The sequence below is a fragment of the Sander lucioperca genome, chromosome 1 (genome assembly GCF_008315115.2).
Source record: "Sander lucioperca isolate FBNREF2018 chromosome 1, SLUC_FBN_1.2, whole genome shotgun sequence".
In the NCBI taxonomy this organism is placed as follows: Eukaryota; Metazoa; Chordata; class Actinopteri; order Perciformes; family Percidae; genus Sander; species Sander lucioperca.
Genome location: NC_050173.1, coordinates 49,832,350 through 49,857,647, shown reverse-complemented (window position 1 = coordinate 49,857,647; position 25,298 = coordinate 49,832,350). Strand labels below are relative to the sequence as shown.

The 25,298-nt window shown below is 44.9% G+C and overlaps 1 protein-coding gene across 1 annotated transcript in view; it reads right to left on the bottom strand.

The window, feature by feature from the left end:
• Positions 1-23,378, bottom strand: part of tenm1 (teneurin transmembrane protein 1) — a 189,658-nt gene extending 166,280 nt beyond the window's left edge. Inside the window, exons 1-3 of the mRNA XM_031280063.2 lie at positions 22,918-23,378; positions 9,827-10,098; positions 2,748-3,068 (exon numbers count right to left, since the gene is read on the bottom strand). Of these exons, the coding sequence (XP_031135923.1) occupies positions 2,748-3,068; positions 9,827-10,043 (538 nt within the window). The 5' untranslated portion in view covers positions 10,044-10,098; positions 22,918-23,378. The remainder of the gene's footprint in view (positions 1-2,747; positions 3,069-9,826; positions 10,099-22,917) is intronic.
• Positions 23,379-25,298: the final 1,920 nt, after the last annotated feature.

Below are 25,298 nucleotides of genomic sequence, written 5' to 3'. Positions count from 1 at the left end.
ATGGAGGCGGAGCTGCCATGCAAGGCGCTGGCTGCTCAACACAACGGGACCAACTTGGGGATCAGTTTCTTGCTCAAGGATACTTCAACATGCGGTGATCGAACCGCCAACCTATTGATTAAAGATGACCCGCTGTACCTCATGAGCCACAGCCGGCCAAAGTACTGTTTGTCCCTGAGCTCCCAATCAGATCTTAATGCTAAAACATAAACTAAAAGTTGTGCTTTCAGCTTTGGGGCAACAGTTTGTAAATATGATCCATATGATTGTCCATATTTCTGGCCACATCGTGTATGTGTGTGCGTATGCCTGGCAGCCGTAAACTCTAGCTGAACTACACTTTGTCTTTCTACTGCCAATCTCCTTTGTTCTAACAGTGTACTGTCGTCAATTTGGGGTGTTGATGTTTTCCTGAGTTTGTCAGCAGGTCTGACTGGTGCTCGAGAACGCCTACAGCCTTCCTCAAGGGAGGTGTCACAGTTGGACATGCACCCCCCAGCCCCCCCCCCCCTCCCAACAAACCCATCACACACACACTCACACACACACACACACACACACACACACACACATGAAAGAGAATAGAGACAGCCATCTGTGCAAACGTGGCTTCACACACAAACTGAATCTCTTAGTCCTTTACTCTTTCTTAATCTGTCTCTCCCGCTCGCTATTTTTCTCACACTCAAATCCACACAAACACACACCACCCACAAACACACACACTGACTAAATTGACTTGTCAGCTTCAATCAGACCAGGAACAAAAGGATTCCTGTCAGTTTGAAGCTTACATCGTTAATGGGTTTGGGAGGGGGCGAGCTCTGAAGACAAAGGGAGTGCAAGGTCGCCCCGACTTAAAATGCACTTTCATTTTGGCAGGGACGTTAGCTTTTTGATTTCAGCCCCTTTCCGCCGACATCTTTTCGCGAGTGGCTCTAACTTTCATTATCACTGGGAACAGAGGGCCGTGTGAGACTTTGCTGTGCTGATGGAGAGAAATGTGACATCCATAATGCATTTCCTATTAGAGGATGCCACGCATGGGCACACCTGGCCACGTGTCGGTGGGAGATGGACAGGGAGAGGATGAGTATAAATGGGCTGTTGGTGGTGGAGAGGGGAAAAAAAGGTTGCCAAGTAAAGCTACCAATGCAATAGAAAACACAGGAGAGGAGCCAAAGGAAGAACATGTTCATGAGAGTAATTGTGTCAAGGTTTGGAGAGCCACAGGACATACTGTACAGCTCCTACTGTGACATATGAATTCCACACATAAACCAGCTTTCCTGGTGCATTGTAGCAGTAAAGCCAAATGCTTTGAACATTTAAATCCTCTCCTCTCACTTCTTTGACTTCATCCCTCCTCATTTGCTTCTGTTTCCTCTGCCGCATGCCCATCTGCCTCCCCCTTTTGCAGCATTCATTTTGACCCTGGGTAAAGATGGAGTCCCTCATCTCAAATGGTAATAACTTTGGTCCATATGCACACAGCCATCACAAATTGATTACTGTGTAATGCTGCAAGCACTCCCACTCTCTCACTCTCTTCTCTTCCATGTTGTGATTTTGACTCCATCTCCAATCCGGCTGCCATTAAACAGCACCCCTGGGTGCATCCCAAACATACACAAGCACATCCTAAACTCTCTGATCCCCTCTGGCTCGCTGATCCTTCTCCTCCCCTCTCTCAGTCCTCTACCTCTCGCACCATCTTTGTCTAACTCTCACTCGAAACCAGCTTCTCCTTCACCTGTTTTACCCTCAACCACTCATTCCCTTTTATTCTCATTCTAATTATACCATTACATTACCATTTCTATTCTCTCATTTGCATATTTCGCTCTCCCTGTCTCTTATTCTTCCCCTCTCTGTCTTTCTCTTTCACCCTTCCTTTTCTCAGCCACTGAATACGTTCCACCTTTTTTGCGGCAAATAAACAGACAGTGCCCTTGGGGATGAGTTGGAGAGCTCTGTCTTTGTTTGTGTGTACCTCTAACTCTCCATCTGCGGGGAGCCAAGCCAAGCCCAGCAGTGCAAGACAGATAGCTGGCACCATCCCAGGCTCTCCTCTTTTTGGCCCCATGTCTTCACCTCCGCCTCTCAACTTCTCCTTCCTTCCAGGCTAGTCTTCCCACAGAGGCGGTTGTCAGAAGCCAGTCAGGTACTGTAGATGCCCGACCCCTACTATTCATTTTCCTCCCAGTCTTAAACCAACATCTGCCTCAGCTTCCAATGGATATTCAATCCTTTATGTTGATGTTCGTCACCGGACTTTCCTCGGGCTTCATCCCCAGTCAACCCCAGGTTCACCTCCAATACGAGCTCACTTCAGAGACTAAATAATCAATTTACATTTTCACATTTTCTGTATTTAGCCACATCAAAGAGCTTTCAAAGAGAGAAGAACTTAAGCATTAGCATTATTTCAAAAACTGAGAGTATCAATCACGTAATTGCCTGAGGCTGTAATTTAAACTTTGAAGAGTTATTATGTTATATGTTGTTTTTTGTTGTGTTACATAATAAAAAAATGTCTTCTCTTAATAATATGAGACTGTAAGGATGCAACTGAAATACAGTCACACACAAGTAGCCTGACCTCGGCACATGCTGCATGTTACTTACATGCACATAAATTAATCATCAGAAGGGGAACTGCATAATCTGCTTAGCTTAAATCTCCCCTGGGAGTTTTGCATAGTGATGGACAAAGTGGACTGAGAAGATATAAATATTTTACTCACCATTTTCAGGCTCGGACTTCCTGTCATGCTCAGTGTCAGTGAGAGACAGGGCCGAGTTGGCACGGCTCGTGAGGCAAGAGCTCTGCTCGGACTTCAGGCCGCGCATCCACATGTGCTGCAGGCCGTGAGCAGGAGAGGGGTCCACTTCGGGCTCAGTGTCCACGTCCGAGCCCACGCCCAGGGAGTAGCGGCTGTGGGTGTGAGTGGCCGGTCCAGAGCACAGCGCTTCCTCTTCCTCCTCCTGATGCTGCTGCTGCTGCTGCTGTTGGTGGATGTGGTACTCTGGGCTCCTCATCTGCCCAGCCTTGCAAAAGTCTAAATCTAAAAGAAGGAGGAGAGACACGCAGATTGAGATCATCATAGGACGTAGAGCTGTAAAGCCTCTAACACCGGCTATGTGTTTTTATTTGCTTCAGCAACTAAGCTGACCAGGTGTTTGTCAGAGGCAGGAATTTAGAAGCCACACACCAAACACCTCCCAAATTATGTCAAGAGACAGGCTGTTATTTGAGCAAGCATTTATTACAAGCTTCGCAGCAGAAGTCCAAATCAAAATGCCACCCTCGATTTTTCTTAACCATTTGCAGTGAAGCTATATCCTGTTCAGGCTTCCTGATGTGTGTGTTATCAGGCTCGAGATGTATTGAACTGCTGCTCAAACAGAGCACTGATCTCATCTATATTCTCCTTGGTAGGGTGAAGAGATCAGATAAAGATCAAACCTTATTAATATTGACTCAGACTGAGGGAAAAATTGAGCCTCATGTGCTTTCAGGTATTAGAATGCCCTCCAATCCTGAGCATCAACCTGTTATCTCAGAACATCAGATATACTGTGTTAGTCCTCTGGTTACACTTCAATTCAATTCAATTCAATTCAATTGAGCTCCACCTTTTTTTCCCCTGCAGAGGCAGTTGAGTATATTTTCTTCCTCACCATCTCAGCTTTCTGTTTAGAAAGTGGAAGTGATGGAACTGATGGAATAAAAAAAATAAAAAAACAAGGCATAAATTGAAATCTATAACGATACTACTGCAGCTTGGTACCATATTTACTCCACTAAAAGTTGAGTTTCATTTTTACCAAATTGAGTTGAAGCCTGTAATTATTTTTCTTATTCAAATTTCGCCATATTGACTTTATTTCAGGAAGAGATGGAGTGACCCTGCCCGGAGCCAGGCCCAGATGGAGGGCTCGTCAGCGAGCGTCTGGTGGCCGGGTTTGCCACGGAGCCCGGCCGGGCACAGCCCGAAAAAGCTACGTGGCATCCATCTCTCCATCCCATGGGCCCACCACCTGTGGGAGGAACCACTGGGGTCGGGTGCGCTGCCACATGGGTGGCAGTGAAGGTCAGGGGCCTCGACGGACCAGACCCGGGCAGCAGACGCTGGCTCTGGGGACGTGGAATGTCACCTCTCTATGGGGGAAGGAGCCGGAACTGGTGCGGGAGGTGGAGCGCTACCGGTTAGATCTGGTGGGGCTTACCTCTACGCACAGTCTCGGTTCTGGAACCATACTCCTGGATAGGGGTTGGACTCTTTTCTTCTCCGGAGTTGCCCAGGGTGTGAGGCGCCGGGTGGGTGTGGGGATACTCACAAGCCCCCGGCTGAGCGCCGCTACGTTGGAGTTTACCCCGGTGGACGAGAGGGTCGCCTCCCTACGCCTGCGGGTTGTGGGGGGGAAAACTCTGACTGTTGTTTGTGCATATGCACCAAACAAGAGTTCGGAGTATTCGGCCTTCTTGGAGACCTTGAGTGGAGTCCTATATGGGGCTCCAGTGGGGGACTCCATAGTTCTGCTGGGGGACTTCAACGCGCACGTGGGCAATGATGGAGACACATGGAGAGGCGTGATTGGGAGGAACGGCCTCCCTGATCTAAACCAGAGTGGTTGTTTGTTGTTGGACTTCTGTGCTAGTCATGGATTGTCTATAACGAACACCATGTTCGAACATAGGGATGCTCATAAGTGTACTTGGTACCAGAGCACCCTAGGCCAAAGGTCAATGATCGATTTTATAATCGTTTCATCTGATCTGAGGCCGTATGTTTTGGACACTCGGGTGAAGAGAGGGGCAGAGCTGTCAACCGATCACCATCTGGTGGTGAGTTGGGTCAGAGGGTGGGGGAAGACTCTGGACAGACCTGGTAAGCCCAAACAGGTAGTGCGGGTAAATTGGGAACGTCTGGAGGAGGCCCCTGTCCGACAGACTTTCTACTCACACCTCCGGTGGAGCTTTTCGTGCTTCCCTGTGGAGGCTGGGGGCATTGAACCCGAGTGGACAATGTTCAAAGTTTCCATTGCTGAAGCTGCGGCGAGGAGCTGTGGTCTTAGGGTCTTAGGTGCCTCAAGGGGCGGTAACCCACGAACACCGTGGTGGACACCGGTGGTCAGGGAAGCCGTCCGACTGAAGAAGGAGTCTTTCCGGGATATGTTATCCCAGAGGACTCCGGAGGCAGTGGCAAGGTACCGAAGGGCCCGAAGGGCTGCAGCCTCTGCCGTGAAAGAGGCAAAGCAGCGGGTGTGGGAGAAGTTCGGAGAAGACATGGAGAAGGACTTTCGGTCGGCACCAAGGTGCTTCTGGAAAACCGTTCGCCACCTCAGGAGGGGGAAGCGGGGAACCATCCAAGCTGTGTACAGTAAGGATGGGACGCTGTTGACCTCAACTGAGGAGGTAATAGGGCGGTGGAAGGGGCACTTTGAGGAACTCCTAAATCCGACTAATACACCCTCTATGGTAGAGGCAGAGCTGGAGGATGATGGGGGATTGTCGTCAATTTCCCTGGTGGAAGTTGCTGAGGTAGTTAAACAACTCCACAGTGGCAAAGCCCCAGGGATTGATGAGATCCATCCAGAAATGCTTAAAGCTCTGGGTGTGGAGGGGTTGTCTTGGTTGACACGCCTCTTCAACATTGCGTGGAAGTCTGGGACGGTGCCTAAGGAGTGGCAGACCGGGGTGGTGGTTCCCCTTTTCAAAAAGGGGGACCAGAGGGTGTGTGCCAATTATAGGGGTATCACACTTCTCAGCCTCCCTGGTAAAGTCTTCTCCAAGGTGCTGGAAAGGAGGGTTCGGTCGATAGTCGAACCTCAGGTTGAAGAGGAACAATGCGGATTCCGTCCTGGTCGTGGAACAACGGACCAGATCTTTACTCTCGCAAGGATCCTGGAGGGAGCATGCCCAACCGGTCTACATGTGCTTTGTGGATCTGGAGAAGGCCTATGACCGGGTCCCCCGGGAGATACTGTGGGAGGTGCTGCGGGAGTATGGGGTGAGGGGGTCCCTTCTCAGGGCCATCCAATCTCTGTACAACCAAAGCGAGAGCTGTGTCCGGGTTCTCGGCAGTAAGTCGGACTCGTTTCAGGTGAGAGTTGGCCTCCGCCAGGGCTGCGCTTTGTCACCAATCCTGTTTGTAGTATTTATGGACAGGATATCGAGGCGTAGTCGGGGTGGAGAGGGGTTGCAGTTCGGTGGGCTGGGGATCTCATCGCTGCTTTTTGCAGATGATGTGGTCCGAATGGCATCATCGGCCTGTGACCTTCAGCACTCACTGGATCGGTTCGCAGCCGAGTGTGAAGCGGCTGGGATGAGGATCAGCACCTCTAAATCGGAGGCCATGGTTCTCAGCAGGAAACCGATGGAGTGCCTTCTCCAGGTAGGGAATGAGTCTTTACCCCAAGTGAAGGAGTTCAAGTACCTTGGAGTCTTGTTCGTGAGTGAGGGAACAATGGAGCGGGAGATTGGTCGGAGAATCGGCGCAGCGGGTCTCGATCTACCGGTCAGTTTTCGTTCCTACCCTCACCTATGGTCATGAAGGTTGGGTCATGACCGAAAGAACGAGATCCAGGGTACAAGCGGCCGAAATGGGTTTCCTCAGGAGGGTGGCTGGTGTCTCCCTTAGAGAAGGGGTGAGAAGCTCAGTCATCCGTGAGGAGCTCGGAGTAGAGCCGCTGCTCCTTCGCGTCGAAAGGAGCCAGTTGAGGTGGTTCGGGCATCTGGTAAGGATGCCCCCTGGGCGCCTCCCTAGGGAGGTGTTCCAGGCACGTCCAGCTGGGAGGAGGCCTCGGGGAAGACCCAGGACTAGGTGGAGGGATTATATCTCTAACCTGGCCTGGGAACGCCTTGGGATCCCCCAGTCGGAGCTGGTTAATGTGGCTCGGGAAAGGGAAGTTTGGGGTCCCCTGCTGGAGCTGCTACCCCCGCGACCCGAAACTGGATAAGCGGACGAAGATGGATGGACTTTATTTCACGTCCTTTGTTTTTAATTTTATTTATATTTCCTGTAAATTAGGTTCTAGTGACCTGGTGAGGTTTCGCTATAAGCCCCCCCACTGGTTTCTGACCTCTCCAGCACACACTTTTTTTCTCTTTCTATGTGAAAGAGATATGTTGCGATTTATGTTGTATTGTTATATTTTTTTTTTATATGAATGTGTGCAAACAATAAACAAACAAACAAACAAAAAAATTCAGGGAAGAAAGACTTTGTCCTCTTCTCACTCAGTGCAGTTAATATGTGTGTTAGGTCGGCTCCTTTGAACATGAAGCACAGTGTTTCAATAAGAGCCACAGTCCTGTTGACCACTCCATTGACCAGCGATGTGTCCTGCTGTGGCTGTTTGATGAGGTCAAGACCAACTGTGGCTCACACACTGTTCTGCTGGAATTAAACCGGCACAAGATTGGTCACCACTACACACTACTGTTTAGTTCAAATTGGCTGCAAGAGGGCAATTCAGGAGCAAATAGGCTATTTCCCCCTAACAAGAAACATGGATAGACTGTAAACTGAAAAACTGTTGAACCATTTCATTTTGAAACAAATATTTAATACAAGAAAAGATTGTAGTAGGTGATTAGAGGGCAAATCATTTTTTGAATCACTTCCGTTTTCCTGCCATTACAGTCAGCTGCTCACAGCTCACTTCAGAGAAAAATGTACTATGTATATATTTAACACTTCTTTCACTCAATGTTGTAAGCAAAAATCAGAATAGCTGCCAAAACCGTGTGGGTCATAATTTCACTGCTCTGCAGTCCTGGATGTAATGGAAAACAAACACATCTAGGTGGGCGACCTAAACTTAGAGGCCCCAAAACTGTGTGTCAAATGGTTTGTGCTAATTTAATTTTCACACAATATCAACTGACAACTGTCAGATTTGTGTTGAATATTTAACGAATGTGTTCTCAAATGTTGTTGTAGTGTTCCTACATAGAAAAATGGAGCGAATGGGGCCAGGCTAATGGAGGTCCAGCAGCTAATTTTTGCCCTTATTATTATTATTATTATTATTATTATTATTATTATTATTATCGTGCACTCTTAGCAATAAGCTTTATGAACAACATTAGTGTCGAGTTGTGTCTCTCATGCAACGTTTAGGCTGCCCTACCCTGTGATTGGTCAAAGTAGTTGGGGCCATACGTAGCCTGAGAGGAAGAACTTTTTATTTTTAGTCTGGGTTTAAAATATACTTCAATTTCCTCTGCATGTTTTACAGGTAAAATACTACCTGTAATGGTTGGACTACTGTTATTGTGGAACGCATGATAATCTATTTCATCATAAGGTGTTTTTGCCTTGATTGATATAAATCACATTCACATAGTTGCATTTTTGTCTTACTTTATTGTGTCCCCCCGTAAATCTGGAACCAAAGCTATGCCCTTGTGTTAACCCACATGTATGTAAGAGTTCTAAATAATTTAAACATGTATATACTGCAACTTTCTGTTGCTGTTTTCTTTCCTGTTTTTGTAAAGGAAATAGGAGTGTGAATGGATTGATTTGAGTTAATTAACAGGCACAAAAAAAATGATTGTGGTTAGCTGTCTAACGTGCTGAAGATTGATCGTGCAGCTGTGGATCTATCCGTATATCTATTCAATGGACGGAGAGCATGTGTAACATTTGGGTAAATTAACAGCTGGAAGAAGAGAAGGAAGGAAAGGAAGGGAGGAGAGGGCAAGATGTGACGGTTTAAAGATGAAGGAAAATATGAAGAACATGGGCGGGGAATTAGAGGAGAAACAAATTGGCTGATCTTTGTCAGGAACACCGTAATCCATTAAAAACGTCACTGGAGGCAATGTCCCCCCTTAACAGTTGGTTACTTAGGTAGGGTATACTATATATAACTCTGTTGCCCAAAGATGAACAGATGTGCTTTGTAGAACCGGCTGCCGTTGACATTTCAAAGGCTGCTTTGGGGCAACTTTTGCACCTTACCATATGACACTGATGGCAGGGGATGTTGTTTGTTATGGAAACAGAAAGGCCGTAACTGTTGAAAAAGCCAAGTGCTCTTTGACACCACAATGCTGTGGAAGACTTGATGATGACTAATGGCCCTCGACAAGTCGCTGCATGGCGAACAATACGACAAAATCCATAGAAGGTGGCATTCAAACTACAAAATCCCCGGAGCAGCTTTCTTGTCAGGAGTTGTAACTGTTGTGAATGGCTAATGTTTCTTGTTATCATGGTGGGTAGGTCTTGCAGAGTAGCAGGAGGTTGGGGTAGCAAAGAGAGTATCTATTGATCACTATGAACCCTGCACAGCGGCGCAGTCCTGATGAGGTGCGGCTTCTCTCTTAACACCACACATGGCCTGCATAAAGCCCATCCATCACAGTACGCACTGGCCCATTTCTCCTCCTGTCATCGGCAGGGAAGAATTTTTCGGTGTGTACGTGTCAGCGTGCGTCTGTATGTGTGCCTATGTCCGCATGTGTCTGTAGCTGTGAGTGTGTGTGTAATGAAGGGCGGTGTTACACCCCAGGTGAGGCCAGAGAGGTTTGGGGTTGACCTAGTTTAGCTGTGGGAGAGAAATATCACCTCCGTGGAGAAGAGGTAATTGGCTGCCTCCGACTGTCCTTCTGGCTTATTGTGGACTGTAATAGGTAATTCACCAAGGTCCTTTTAAAGACCTCAGAGTGTGCGTCTTTGTGCGTGCATGTGTGTGTGTGTGTGTCTACCATATGTGTGCCAGTATCCATTTGTGCAGTATTGGTGCAACTGTAGATTTATATTTTCAGGTAAACACATCCAGTCTAAGCCTGCCCTGAGCGTGGTACCTGGCTGGGGTTGGCTGTAGTTGCTCTGTCTTTCCCGGTGTGATCCGAGGGTGAGGCGTAGCTCATGCGTGTAGTCGGGCAGGGTTTCGCGGGAAGTGTAGGAGCGGTGGTGGGCGCGGCCGTCCTCGCTCTCGTCAGACGAGCTGGTGTAGGACATCTCCATCTCATGGCGCCCCTTAGACAATGGCTGGTAGGGTTTACTGTCCATCTCCTCCATGGCTTGTAGGGCTCCACTTAGTCACTCAGCACAGCCACAGCACAGAGCACAGAGTCTGGAGGTGAGAAAAATGGCGGGGAAGGGGGGAAAGTGAGGGAGGCAGGAAAGGACAGCAGGGAGGAAGAAGGATGGGCCAGTGGAGGAAAATGAAGGGATAGAGGAGAAAAATAGAAGTCTGTTATTGAACACAGTGGAACAATATTGCAACATCTGCTCATTCCAATTACAGCGGACATTCATAAAGAGTATTTGGCTTCTTTCATATTTCACACCAAAGGTTAGTTCCAAATCAATACGCTCAGAAGGGACCGCGATACAGGCCATTATGTCCGGATGTGTTTGAAGAGAAATTTGCCAAAATCAAGCACAGCTCTCCGTTCTGTCAGTTTTCTCCAGCTGCTGTAGGCTTTATCTCGCTTTTACAGACAGCTATTGACAAGTTGCGGATAAATCAACAAATTTGTAACCGAGCCTCTACGTCTGTCACTGTCATTAAACACTGTGACTCATCAGATTCCAAAGTAATGATGAAACACTATCAGACACCAGTCTTTACAGTGTCATTGCCCTTCCAAATGGAGTAATGATAAATCTGCTCCATTCAGCTCAGATTATTTTGTTCTTCTCTCAACCACATCAAAATCTATTTCTGAAGACGTCCGGCACAATATGCTTATACCGCCATATCTAATGATTGATTGGGACGATTAGAGCACAGAAGAAGTGATTAGAAAATACTTCATTCATATTAGTTCTCTTTTACCGTGCCCTGCCCTAGGCCTTTCCAGCCTATTTCCTGCAGATATAAAGCTTCTAAATGGAGCTTGAGAGGGTCATTGCTCATAGAGACAAAGTGCTATGGTATTGACCTCTTCAGGGAGTCCTGTAGTCCATATATCAAAGCCATTAGAGCGTGCCTGCTCAATACCTCAGAGATCTGCAGCACAGGGTGATCACCACTAGTCTGATATAAGTTTACAGCTGACCTTTCTACAACTGCAGTAATGCTTTTATTCCACCTGAAAGACTCCTTCTCCTGTCCTCGCGCTCACCCTTCTCATTCCCCACATGCATGCACACGCACAGACCTGTTTGCATGCGCACGCACACACGCACACACACACACACACACACACACACACACACACACACACACACACACACACAAACTGCTCGCCGAGCCTTGACAGCCAACAGTCAAAAAATGGGCCAAGTCGCCCGCACGTTCTTCCCACACACCCTCACCCCCTGCACACACAGGGCAGATGATCTGTATAAGCTCTACACTCTCTCTCCTTCCACCCATCTCTTGTGTTTTCTCTTTAATGATAGCACAATGCACAACAATGCCTTTAAAACATCAAACCACATTTTTGCATTACCCAAGCACTGCTGTAGTGTACTGTAAGCTCCCACATCGCACACACATACACACTCTTGTGGTTCCCTGCAATCATGATGCCTTTCATTTTGATTGGCAGGAGTTATTGCAAGGAATCAAAGCCCGCTATTATCTCAGCTGCCCTGTCAGAATGGGATTGACTGGTGTCACCTTCTCTCTGGTACGGCGAAGGAGTGCGTATACATTACCCTGTGAGCTCTGAGCTCGCTGCAGGCACAGACTGCTGTCTGTCTCTACAGAGGCTCTCTGTCCCGTTTTATGTCTGCCACACGCTTACACGCAAGAATGAAAGCATGCAATCCTGCAAACCATCTTGTTCCTGCGTCATGTGTGCACATACACGGACCAGTCTATTAAACATTTTGCTGAGTGTATGTAGTCTTGCTTGTATATATCGACGTATAAAATGTGAAAAATGATCTGGTTTGCTTTAAAACAACCCTCTCCCTTCCCCTCTTTCACTTCTCTTTCACCACCATCCCTCTTTCTCGCACCAGTCCACCTCTGCTCTCCCTCCTCTCCTCTCATCCTTGCCTAACCTTACATGATTTCCACCCTCCATCTCATCCTCCAAGGGCCCCTGCATTTAGAGAAGTAAGCCTGCTAGCGGGGGTTTTTCTCGCTAATTCTAGCCCACAGTGGGGTGCCCATTAGGGGGTTTGATTCTTGGTTTTGATGTCAAAACCTGGAGGTTGTTTCCTAGAGCCAAGCTCACTTCAAACAAGACACATGGGTTTTCTGTAGGACAAGTCAGCATGTGCCACCTGAGCACAACACTAGCCTAGATTTACAATTGAAGAATAACCTCCTTGGGGTGTGGCGGGCGCCATAGGCTCACTATGGGTTACTGATCATAGAAAACAGACACAAGGATGGCCCTGGAAAGGTCTGATGATGTAATAATTAGCATCTACTAGATTTCATTTTGAATACAGGAATCTTCAAAACCTTCACAACAAAATTGTATCATCTCTCTCATAATTTTTTATGTACGTGTAGAGCAAGGGAACACACGGTGCATAAAGGAATCCCCAAGTGAAGCTAACTAAGTGCTTGACTGATCGCATCACTATACTGCCTGTGACTAACAACTGATCTAAATCGTCTCCACACAAGACTATAGTATGTAAAATTCATAGACTTCCATGATTTATGTATTTCAACCTAACTACGATTCAGTACTGCATGTGTAATGCAGCAGAGTACTTATTTATTGATAGACTATTGTCTCTAACTACTGCAAAATAATTATTAATAATTTAAGCTAATAATAAATAAAATTAATAATAAAATAATAAAAGCTGTTATATAAAGTTGAAAATTTGGGATGCATCTCATGTGAGTTTGTACAGATGGATTAAGAGTGAGTAGTTATATGCAGCAACTATGTATGTATATGCTATTGTGTGATTTTATTTCTAAGTTAATTCTAATCTATAATTCATCAGTGTGTAATGGACTACTGTAATGGACACTGTTCGGCTTAAAATTAATACAAAGTGACAACACTGAGTGAAACACATGCATCGCATTACAGTGTCACCCCCCCTCCTCCCCTTCCAAACCTTTTCTTTCTGTCTCTTATCACGCTCTCTTACACACACACACACACACACACACACGCACACGCACACGCACACGCACACGCACACACACACACACACACACACACGCACACACACGCACGCACGCACACGCACACACACACACACACACACACACACACACACACACACACACACACACACACATACACATACATACAATCACATGGGACGGGAGTGAAAATCCATGGCTACACAGTTGCAATAATATTTAATGGGACTCTTCACCCACTTGACCCCTCCTATCCATCCATTTGCTCAAACAGTGCAGCCATAGACCAGTGGGCTGTGTTTGTGTGCAAATCTCCTTAGAGAAGTGATAGAGGCTCACATATACAGTTGCTTTTAAAAAGGATTTACGCTCCAAGTCATCTCCGGAGGGGGCGGGATCCATCAACAATAACACAAACAGCACGGCAGAGATGGTCATGTGTAAAGGCAAGGACCATGAGGACAAGTCAAAACCAATTTACACTTTCCAATCTCAAAGACATGTGCTGAAATCATGACGAACAGGAAGAGAGAGCATGCAAAATGGAAAATAGAAAGAGGCGGAGAGAGTGGATTGGGGCCAGGCAGCGGCAGAGAATTGAGTTTCACATTGGTAAATAAACAAGAACGACGGAGAGAGCCGAGTGCCATCCAACAATATTAACTCCTCTGATTATTGATACAGTATAGTTCCAGGATTACAAATACATTTCCGCCATGCAGAGACGGTCTTATTTTCATAACAGCCTGGAGACCCCCAGTGAGTATAGGGAGCTACTATCTTTGTTAGCTCTGGCCTTTACACATTTCCAAGAAGCTTGTTTGCACAGAGGCAAGCTCACTAAACAGGCCTCACAAGCCACGGGAATGACGATGAGAAATCTCACCAAATATATTCATGCTATAACTGTCGTTGCTGCAGATGCTCCAAAATGAAGTCATGACAACCCTGGTGTTGTTTTGCAGGTTCGCATTTTGTCAACTGTTACGATGGCTTAATCATCAGAAGGAATCGAGGCGCAGTCTGGAGCTGCAAATGCAGATCCAGGCTACAGGTCCTGCGGGAGTAAACAGAGAGCTGTAAGAGAGAGATGCCTCTCCTGGAGTGAGGATGTGTGTATATATATATGTGTGTGTTAGTACCGCCATAGCTCTTCAGGCATATGACAGGAACACCTCAGACGAGAGGACCCACAGGACCCTGTTTTAACTATACCACCTGAAACGCAACAAAACAATACACCGCCCACTGGGAGCCCTCAGCGGAAGGGGGGATGAATGGAGAATGAGGATAAAGAGAATGAGTGATGGATAGATGATGAGAGATGGAGAGATTTCACAGTGAAAATGGGGGGAATTGAAGGATGGAGAGATTGCCAAGTGAGACATGGAGTGACAGAGGGTTTTAATTAGTGGATAAGGGCTAGCTATCTGTGGGCAGCGGCAGCACTCTCATCACGTAGTTGTGCTTTCATAGCTGATCAAGCCTGAAATCTCTTGCTGCTAATGCCGAGTTTACCAGCAGAACGCATGCTGTAGTGTAACCCCCCCCCCTACACACACACACACACACACACACACACACACACACACACACACACACACACACACACACACACACACACAGAAGCCTGGACCTCTCAATATACGTACAGTTTCCCTGATAACATTTAGAGATGAAACACACAATCAACCACAGATCGACACACACTCAGTGCCCCTGCGCCCACAAACACTTATAGCATTTTACACTAACCAACAAACAACCCACTTAAACACCCACATGCCTTTGAGAGTCAACATAGTCTATACTGGCCTTTTCAGTAAAAGAAAAACCTTGCTAGCTGTTTCTCTGCACCATCACAGTGTCTTTACCATTTAGCCTTCAGTGCAATGCCTACCTCCATTATTCCTAACGGCGAAGCACCCAAGGTTAATGCCTGTATGTATAAAGCGAGTCATATAGGTGAGACAATAGTCCGGCGAGTCCCAGTGTGTGCCCACTAGTGTGGGAATGAAAGCATGACCAAGAAGCAGAAGAAAGAGTTAGTGTGTGTCCACGCGCAGAGCAGATTGGCTCTGGTCAGGAGCTGTCAGGACCATCCTGGACCATTTGACTATTTATAGCAGACATGAGTCAAATCCCACATCGCCATTGCATGCCTGAGCGGTGTGGAGAAATCCATAAGGTCCTACACTATTCATGCCCTCTAAATGTGGCCCAGAGTGAAGGAGTAGCTGTGCTGTGTTTAACTTTTCAAATACCGTTTTTTACATCTTGACTAGAGTTAAAAAATCTTCTTTCTTTTAGATCTTGTCTTAAGGTATAGCTTTTTTCCCCCAACTGCTTCTTACCAGATTACCATTTTCTTTTTATAACAACCACTTCTACTCCGCCTGATCTAAAGCCCCCTGCTGATTCCCCACAAGGCCGAGGAGCAAACAAAAAAACACAAAAAGAATGAGAATATGCAACGGCACACATGCCCCGTGTGCGCATTCACAAGCATAACACCCTATTCATTTGCAGGGGCAAACAGGCAATTGACCACACATACATAGACACAGACACCAACACACAAAGCAAGAGACACCACCCAAAACCACTTAATCAATATTCCTGACAAGACAAAGCCTTATTCAACACATTTGATATTCCTCCTCTCTCGCAAGATAAATACATGTCACTGTCCTCCTAGCAGGACTAAAAGGCTGTTCACACTAACTCGCTTTGCAAATAAAGCTTTACATCAAGACTGACAACCTCCTAAGCTCTCTGCATCAGCCACTGCTTGGTAAAAAGCCTCTTTCAATAATGCATTTGACCGCTAAAACCTCCAACACCCAAAGCAAAGCAAAGTGGCAGCATTACAGATGCAGAATTAATTGATAAATCAATGGCATTGCTTCCAGAAATTGGATTTGGTGATTAGCGATTTAGACAGTAGTATTTCCTGCGCATCTCCTTTATTAAGTTGTTGATTACAGAGAAATGAGTGGGTAAAGAGCATTAGCCCTGCAGAGGAGTAGCTGAAAAGATATACTAGTAGCTGTTGAGCAGCATCGCAGATTGATTTCTGAATGCTAAGTGGGCTAATCTTCCATCTACACTGTTACAATGTGATGCTTGTCATCTGGAAAAGCCCAGGGAGTGCGTTTGAGGAGGAGGATTTTTGTGATGTTCCTTCTCCCAAAGTCCTGAGTGCTTACTGCGGCGGCTCCTCCTGCTCCTCAGATCTGTTCTTAAACCTCACCTCCTCTCGGATTCTCCTGGCCTCTCGGAGGCTGAGGACATGGACGGCATTCAGCAGCCTTGCACAGAAAAATGCTTCTTAACAAAGAGAAGCTCCACCAAGACACTGAAGTGATCTATTGCAAGCTGATGAGACAGAGATGATGAATTCATCCTCCAAGGTTGTACCATACAGTTTGGTTCACCACATATTCAGAGAAATATAAGGAAATTCAAACATTCACCATGGATGTTAGAAATGGAAGCGATGTTTCCAGCCGTGGAGGTTTTGCCTGCTGCATGTGTGAGATGCATATCTGAGAAAATAGGACGCACAGTTTTCTAGACAACGAATAAACAAAGCTAGAAATCACATCATGTCAAATGTATTCGCAGTTAGGAAATGGCAGCGAGTCACTTTAAGCACTTTTCTCTTCAATATCATATACCGTGCTCTGTTTTTCATTTATCCTGCATCTTATTTTCTATGCAATGCAAGGCTCTTATGAAATGGAAAATAAGAGCCTGAGCCTTTTTTTTATTTTATTTGATAGGTAAAACTGCATTGAGCATGTTCCTTAACAATTTTTCCTTTTGTTGCTTTTCAGAGAAATCAGTGTGTCGTCTGAGCACATTAAAGAGAACACAATATGAATTTTCTAAACAATTTCTCTTCCAGGCACATCAGGTTGGGATGACATGGAGCACATGCTGTAAAATTTGGGATTTCAGGATTGTTACATCTGGAGACAAAATGAATTAGGTCTGCTATACTTGAAAAAATGGCTGCACATTTCTGCCATGATTTTCTTGGAGTAGATATTGGGTATTTCTTTGCTCCAATCACTTTTCTTTGTGCAGTTTGGCTTGGCATTTTGGCTGGCAATCAGCAGAGAATATGTGCCTCTACAATTTGATGTCAATTTGGGCGATGATACACATACTTGAAACAGATCCCAGAGTTCACGGTGGATCAAGACTCATTCTGAAATTAAACCTTAACAACAAAACAACTCCTCTGCAACACGCCAAAGAACATATTGAACTTGATTGTGCTCTACCGTGCTGTATTGTATTGTATAAAACATGGCTTCCAGCAGAGACGCATCAAGCACCGTTTTGGAGCAATTCATCTTTTCTATGAGTTAATAATTCATGATCATCTAGAAAGTAGAGCTATGAAAATTACTGATGATACACATGAGGCTATTTACCAGTCAGCAGGAAACAGATGAACTCGTTTGGAGGAGAGATGTACAGTATACCATCACTATGTTTTATGTTGCTTAATAAATCACTAAATAGGCATGCAACAAAGCTGCAGATGCAACTTAGTCATATTAAGGTATTTTGTAATCATGGTCTGGAGGTGCAGGTGTAAAATGTGTTGATGTTTCATTGTGGGCCAATCAGGTGTGTGGTCAACTTCTAGATCAATCACTTTGTTAGCTACTAAAGTCAAATTACCAGTTGTCCTGATGTTAATGATGTGCAATAGGTTTTTCTGAATATTTGATACATTTTGATGAAATCCTTACCTAATAATTTTCCTATATTGATTCAGCTGAAGGTGAAACGCTGCTGTACATGTTTGTGTCAGTACAAAAGCTGGCGAGCGGCGACTCCACTCTTTCCCCCGTGTCGACAAAAGCAGGATAAAATCAACACAGATATAATGGATTTCAACTTAATTATTTTGACACCGACACCAAAACGTGCACTTTAAAGTGAAGGACAATTTATGTGGTAATAAATTGGAGAAGAAACAAAAATTGATTTTTCTTCTTCTAAAGTTGTCCACTGACTTGATTAATAAAAATTTCACGGTGAGAAATGTGTCCCTGTAGGTGTGCATCGGCTTTCTGTGTATGTGAGTGCCAGGGGTGTGTGTGTGTGTGTGTGTGTGTGTGTGTGTGTGTGTGTGTGTTTGTGTCTGCTTAGATATTACTGCACAGGGGGTGGACATAGTACAATGAACACCAATACAGTAACACAATCCAACAGAATTAAGTGTATAATGTTTACAGAGGAGGTAGACAAAATGAAAGCTACACTTTGCAATATATGTAATTAGAGCTGCAGCATTTAGTTGAAAGTTAATTAATTGATGAAAAAATGAAAATAATTTTTCAAGCAAAAATTGAATACTTTTCAGCTTCTCAAATGTGAATATTATCTGGACTTCTTAGTCTTCTAAGAATATAAAATATCTTTGGGTTTTGGACTGTTGGTCGAACAAAACAAGACATTTGAAGACATCACCTTGGACCAAGGGAACTTGTGATGGACATTTTAGACCAAACAATCAATCAATATATTTAGAAAAAAGTCAATAATGAAAATAATTGTTGGTTGCAGCCCTCTATATTATCTAATCCAATAACGCAAATGGAATCCTCAAAAATGACCTATAAGCTCTCCTGTCTCAGCCCAGCTTGGTGTGTTCCACCAGCACTCCTCTTTAGACACACACACCACCTGACGCTGTTCACAATGATGCAGGAACCGTGCTTAATTCTTCCTTGGCCTGCACATTATTGATAGTGATGATAAAAAAATGAGGCAGTCTGTCTTTTCATGGAGGTTAGACAATAACACACACACACACACACACACACACACACACACCCACACACACACACCTCTTGACAAATTAATTTCATATTTTAAAGAAAAGAGTGGGCTTGACCAGTAAGCCTCTCAAGGCTCTGAAGATGTGATTGCATTTTCACAATATAAATCTCACATAACACCCCTCTCCTTATCTGAGTGTATATAGTTCCTGACTCTTGCCCGTAGCCCAATGGAAGAAGACAAGAGAGAATAGAGGGCTGGAGTTACCAGTTGAGACAGAGCCAAATACTTTAAAGAAGAACGCCTCAGGCATAAACTGTGTGTGTGTGTGTGTGTGTGTGTGTGTGTGTGTGTGTGTGTGTGTGTGTGTGTGTGTGTGTGTGTGTGTGTGTGTGTGTGTGTGTGCAGCATTGATGACTGAAGGTGATTTTGGTTTTGATACTATTTCTGTCCTTTTCTCTGTTGCTGTTGGTCCCACTTTTGGTTTCAATACTAAAATAAACAATATTGTATTTGGATACTTTATCATATGGAGGAAAAATAAAAAAACAAAGGAGAAAAAAAGCTTGCTGATGGAGAAATATTATTATCATAGTGAAAAAGGTGCCAAAAATAGGAGAAAGCAAACAGGAGACATCTTGGTTTCACAGATTTATATCTTAAAACATATTAGGTTGTTAAGAAATTCTATTTATTACGAAACACCATATGTGAACAAAATAAAAGGCTACTTTGTCTTTGAAAGATAATTTACAGTGAATCATACGAATCACCTTGTCAGAATAATGACCGTATGCTGCACCAATGCTTTTCATATTCATTGCATATTATCAGTAAACATGTTGTCAAGTATGCTTCGCTGTGCTAAGTGCATTAATTGTAAACACAACTGTAACCACTGGGCCTATACTACCATCTGAGCTTTTTATAGGGTCATTTGGTGATATAATATTGCTTTTGTGTTTCACTTTTTTATTTTTTATCGCAGCCGAATGAATAGAGCAAACCCTAATTAGCACTGCAGGATTTGTTAAACAATTCCTCTTGAGGATGGAGCAGTATTGCAGCAAGAAGGTAAATATTTGAAGTTGTTCACTGGTTACATCTCTAAGTGTCTGTGTGCGTGAAAGTCTAGTGGTCCAGCAATATGATTAGCCGACTGGCAAGCGTTCTTTTACTTTGAAATTACCAGCAGGGTGGCGAACACTGTGACACATTTTATGCTTTTCCAGCAATTACATTCTTACCATGATGGACATGCAGAGAGAGAGAGAGAGAGAGAGAGAGAGAGAGTGGGGGGGGGGGATAAAAACTCCCACTGGGACTCACTGCAAGCTTCAACTCTGACTGCAGCACTACAGTAAGTGTTGTACTCAATATTATAAAGAACCTCTGATGCATTTACATTGTCGTCTCATTAATTCATAACCCCAATTTTATTAAGGAAATATAGTTTTGCTAACTTGTGGGGCAGAAGGGAAGTGTGTGAGCGATTCCATGGGAGAAAGGAGCAATACAGTGCCAGGGGCTACTGCATTCCTGGAATGAAAATTCATAAATAATGCAGGGCTGGATAACAAAAAGAACTCCCCCGCTGTCTCGCACAGCACTGTGCTAACCAAAGGCCATGCAATATCACTCAAATCTCAGAAAAAACACAAATTATTGGACACAAGCGAAGCTTTTATTTTGCTAGCGGTTTCTTGACTCAGGACAATTGTATGTGCTGACAGTAAAATGCCAGTATCCTAACATTCGCCACTACCGGCCTGCATTGTCAGGAAGTTGCACTGAAATTATAACAGGGCTCCATGCCAAGGAGCTGAGCAGCTTCTTTGGATTTTCAAAAAAACACCATATGCACCACACGCTTAACAACAACAAGCCTGAAAATTAAAAAGTGAGTGTGCAACAGCTGAAATAGATAATTACTATAGCGGTGACCGCTGACCACTAACTATTGCTGAGGGGAAACCAGAGTGTGTTGGCACAAGTTGAAATGTAAAATCCCAGAATGTCTGATTAGATGGTTGACTGACAGAAATGTCAATGCCTTATCAGTGGCATGTGGAGTGAAATTTCGATTCAAAGACGTGTTCTCTAATTGTGAAAGGTGTTGCCATAATGGAGGTGCCATTTAAAATATGCTCTTAATCACTGTTCATCACCACCTCCAAAGCAGCAGGCCTGCAGGGCCTAAAACCCACATGTGAACTACAAGCACACACACACACACACACACACACACACACACACACACACACTTGCCACAATAGCATAAGCAGCCCCCAGCTATGACACACAGCTCATCAACACTATACAGTGGGAGAAACGAATGTAGAATTACAATCATCAACCAAACCTCCCCCAGGCCCCACACATCTACATTATCTTCTTCAGTGTGCATGTGACTGAAAGTGTATGTGTGTGTGTGTGTGTGTGTGTGTGTGTGTGTGTGTGTGTGTGTGTGTGTGTGTAACCTCCATGAAAAAGATGCTCTCTATTAATCACAAAGAGCAAAGACAGACTGCCTCATTTTTTATCATCACTATCAATAATGTGCAGGCCAAGGAAGAATTAAGCACGGTGCCCGCATCATTGTGAACAGCGTCAGGTGGGGCAGTGACACGCAATGCAACACTGACAGAACATACTGCATCCAGGTCTAAAGGCTTGTAACTAAAGCAGTTTTTTGTTGGATCTTATATGGCAGAACGCAGGTACGCCTGATGGGTAAAACGATCCAAACATCAATACTGAAAGATGTGTGCATGCAGTGGCTGGAGGACTAGTGCATTAGATCCATGTATTAGATATATTGACAAATTGTAGTTTCTGATTACAATGCATTTGCATTTTCAAATGCAAGATGTAAAGCTCCTTCTCCATTGCCTATAGTCGAGTAAAGCGAGATTACCAAAGCAGTGCAAGGAAAAGCGTGGGACGCTTTCTGAGAGTTTCTAGTTAATTGAAGAACATATTTAGACAATTACTCAGGAATTTTTCTTATTTATTTATTTGCTTTGCTTATATAATTATTTATTTATTGGAAATATGCCTCGTGTGGTTTACTCCGAGCAATTATTTATAATCTATTGTGAAGGAGAGGAGTGAGGAGGTCTAATTTAAATCTATCGGAGCATATCCATCCTGGTGCAATTTTCCCTGCCTTCACAATAATTATGATTTATCAAAATGCATTTGCTGCCTGTTAACTATTCACCCTCGCACATATTAAGCACAGCCAATGTGAATTCAATAAATAATATGCAGTTCAATTATTTAGTCATAGAATATCTTCATCAGCTGCAGCATCATCCAGAAAGGTAGGAGTTCATGTATGAGGCGTGAGAATAGACATGCATGTGCAGAATAAACCCGGTCACAGTGTTGATATGTGTCCCTACGGTCCTGTAGTGGAGGTGATGTCTATCCCGGCCCGGTAGCTGCGTTGATGTGGGAAGACAGAAGGCACGCGTCAGAGAGATCTATACCCCCTGGATCTCCGGTGGCCCTGTTGGCATCATTAGACTACCTCAGTGCTGATGGAGATGGAGTGGACGAGCCAGAACTGTAGCAAAACAACTCAAGGCTGCAAACGATGCTGACGAATACGACACCTGCACACATGAAGCAGCCAGTCTGCTGAACTGTCATCATTTAGACTGGTTGTCAAACAGACAGGTTTTATGCACAAAGTCTGCATCCCTACACTTCAAGGGAGACGCACTGATGTTCATAAAAACCGCACCATACACACACACGCGCGCGCGCGCGCGCGGGCACGCACACACACTCTCTCTCTCTCTCTCTCTACCTCTCTGTCTGCCTCTCTTTTTCACACACACACACACACACACACACACACACACACACACACACACACACACACACACACACACACACACACACACACGGGCCATAGCACCGCACATCTGAACAGCTGATAATAACCATTTCCTGTGAACTCACGTTGTCTCAGCACCCAAGCCTCGTTTAGCCAAGCAACATTGTAGCCGATACCCCAATGAGCCCACTAAAAGGCCAGAACTGAACGTGCATAGCGCTTACCTTTCCCACGTAAAGCCATTCCTTTAGTCCGATTCCACGATATAAGAACCCTGCAAACGCTGAAGACTGCGCAATCCCCCCCCTGTAGAAATGTGACTCGAGACGCTGTGCTCCTGCTAAAAAAAAACAAAAAAATGTGGCTGAGAGACCTCTCTCGTGTGTGCCTGCTGCTCTGGTTTCGAGGCGGCGGTGCTGATGCTGATGATGCTCGCTCTCAAATGCCGAAAGAGGACGACGAAACGATGTGTGCGGACAGGAAGGGATCTCCTCGCGGGGGCTGTGCGCGAGCCAGCTCCGCTGTGCTGTGTGACAGGGAGCCCGGCGCGGTGCGTTTAGCCGCAGTTGAACCCTGCTGAAGCTGACGGGTGATGCTGTTGCTGGTAAGGCTCGGTGCCGCTATAACGGCGTTCCCTGGATCATACCACCGCACCGAGGAGAAGGGGGTGTGGCACAGACCGGCCACAGACACAAACACGCACAGGCTCTCTCTCGTCAGGAGGTCGTCTGGATCACAGTTAGACTCATTCAGGTGATGCCATAAGGCTGCACTGGTGTCCTGTGCTGGAATGCTGACTCATTAATATATCATCACTCGAGCAAGTTTGGTAGGCTATATTTTGCCAGGGCTTTTTGCTTTGGTAACCTTTCAGCAGCATATTTCCAAATATGAAAAACAATGTGTTTCCATGAGCAACAGCCCTGGGCAAACAAATCATGGAAATATTCCATATCGTAGAGGAGCTGCTGATTGTTGGGAGTAAGCAAATAGAGGCTCAGGTGATGAAAAGCAAAGCAATAATGGTATTTATTTACGGTGCTGCACATATAAACAGAAGATGGAATTTGACTCCAATGTATTGCTGCAGTGGGCCTGGTTAGTGACAACACCTGCTGATCATCTCATAATATCTGTTTTCTTTTGCTAAATGATCCAGCTAATGATTCTGACCTGTGCTCTGGATGTGTGCTGCATTGGTGTTTACAGCCAGTCAGTAGCTGGTACAAACAACTTGTGAATGACAGGGGTTCTAATGATGCAGTTTATTATTTCCCCAAAGCACAGTACGCGCGGGGCTGCAAACAACCATTTTGACAGCTGCTTCAGTCTATCTGCCTTTCTGCCTGTCTCGCTATACCCCCAACACAACACAGCAGTATGCATCTTTTATCAACAATAGGTTTTGGCACTTTCCATCAGTTTCATCCCTGGTTGTCTATAAATGGAGGTCGCAAGTCCAGCAGTTACAGGGCAGAGAGAGAAATGATCCAAGGGAGCACAGTTAGGTTCAAGTCTGATAAAACTGTGTTTCTCTGACGTAGAGATTACCAGTGTGTTTGTCATCTGGATGTGGGTTGTCAATATGTGGCTGCCCGGCAAGAGAGTTTCTTGAAACAATGGCTGCAGAAGATTGCAATGGATTTTGATCAGGCGTCTTCCAGAGTTTCTGAGCGTGGCCTCACATTGGAGAGCTGTGTGTTTCTGAGACTCCATGTTTGCCTGCAGAGTCCTAATGGCAGGCACATTACACCTCCAGCGGCACGGTAAACGCTCTTTTAAAAGAGCAGTTCCTCTTCTGGCCGACACATCTCACTGAGACATCTCCTTGACAACCAGATCAAATGCAGAGATGTGAAATGTCACTGTTTTTACTGTGATTCTCTTTTATTATTATGGTCTATAGAGGAGAGATAATAGATGTGGAGAAGGCAAGAGGATTGGCCTTGCTATAAGATAGACACAACCCTCACTTAGATTATTCTAGAAAACATGGCAAATCAACTGAAAATAACATTTGGTATCATGAGAGTACGGTTTGGAGAGGATTGGTATGTATCCGATATAATACATGGAGCTTTCATGGTAGACCCAGTTGACATTGTATCGGATAATAAGCATCATTAGAGCCTCAGATGCTCTATAGTGCTGGTTAGAGTGCATTTCAGACATAATGTCAGTTGCATTATGTCATCAAATTATAATGCAAATTGAATTAAAATGATATAACCTAATTAAATAGTATCTCATCTGGCAAAAAAAAAATGTCAGTGAAAACAAATAGGAGAGTCCCATCTCCATAAGACCATGTTTGCTGATCCAATTATTCCTGCCCTATTTGGACGACATGGAAGCACAGCTGAGTGTATAGGGAGGGAAGGGGAGCACAGAGGTGGATTTAGAGCTGTTACTCCATAAAAGCGATGTGAGTGTGAAAAAAAGGCTAGTGTTTGTGTTGTAAATGCTAAAATGGAGTCTAGTGAGACTTTGATGGGAAGCTGTCCGTAGCCCTTCCTTTTCCCTGATTATTAGCAACTCACTCATGCCTCTTACATGTAACACACCTGGTAAAAGCGGAATGGCAGGGATATATACTTCACTTCAC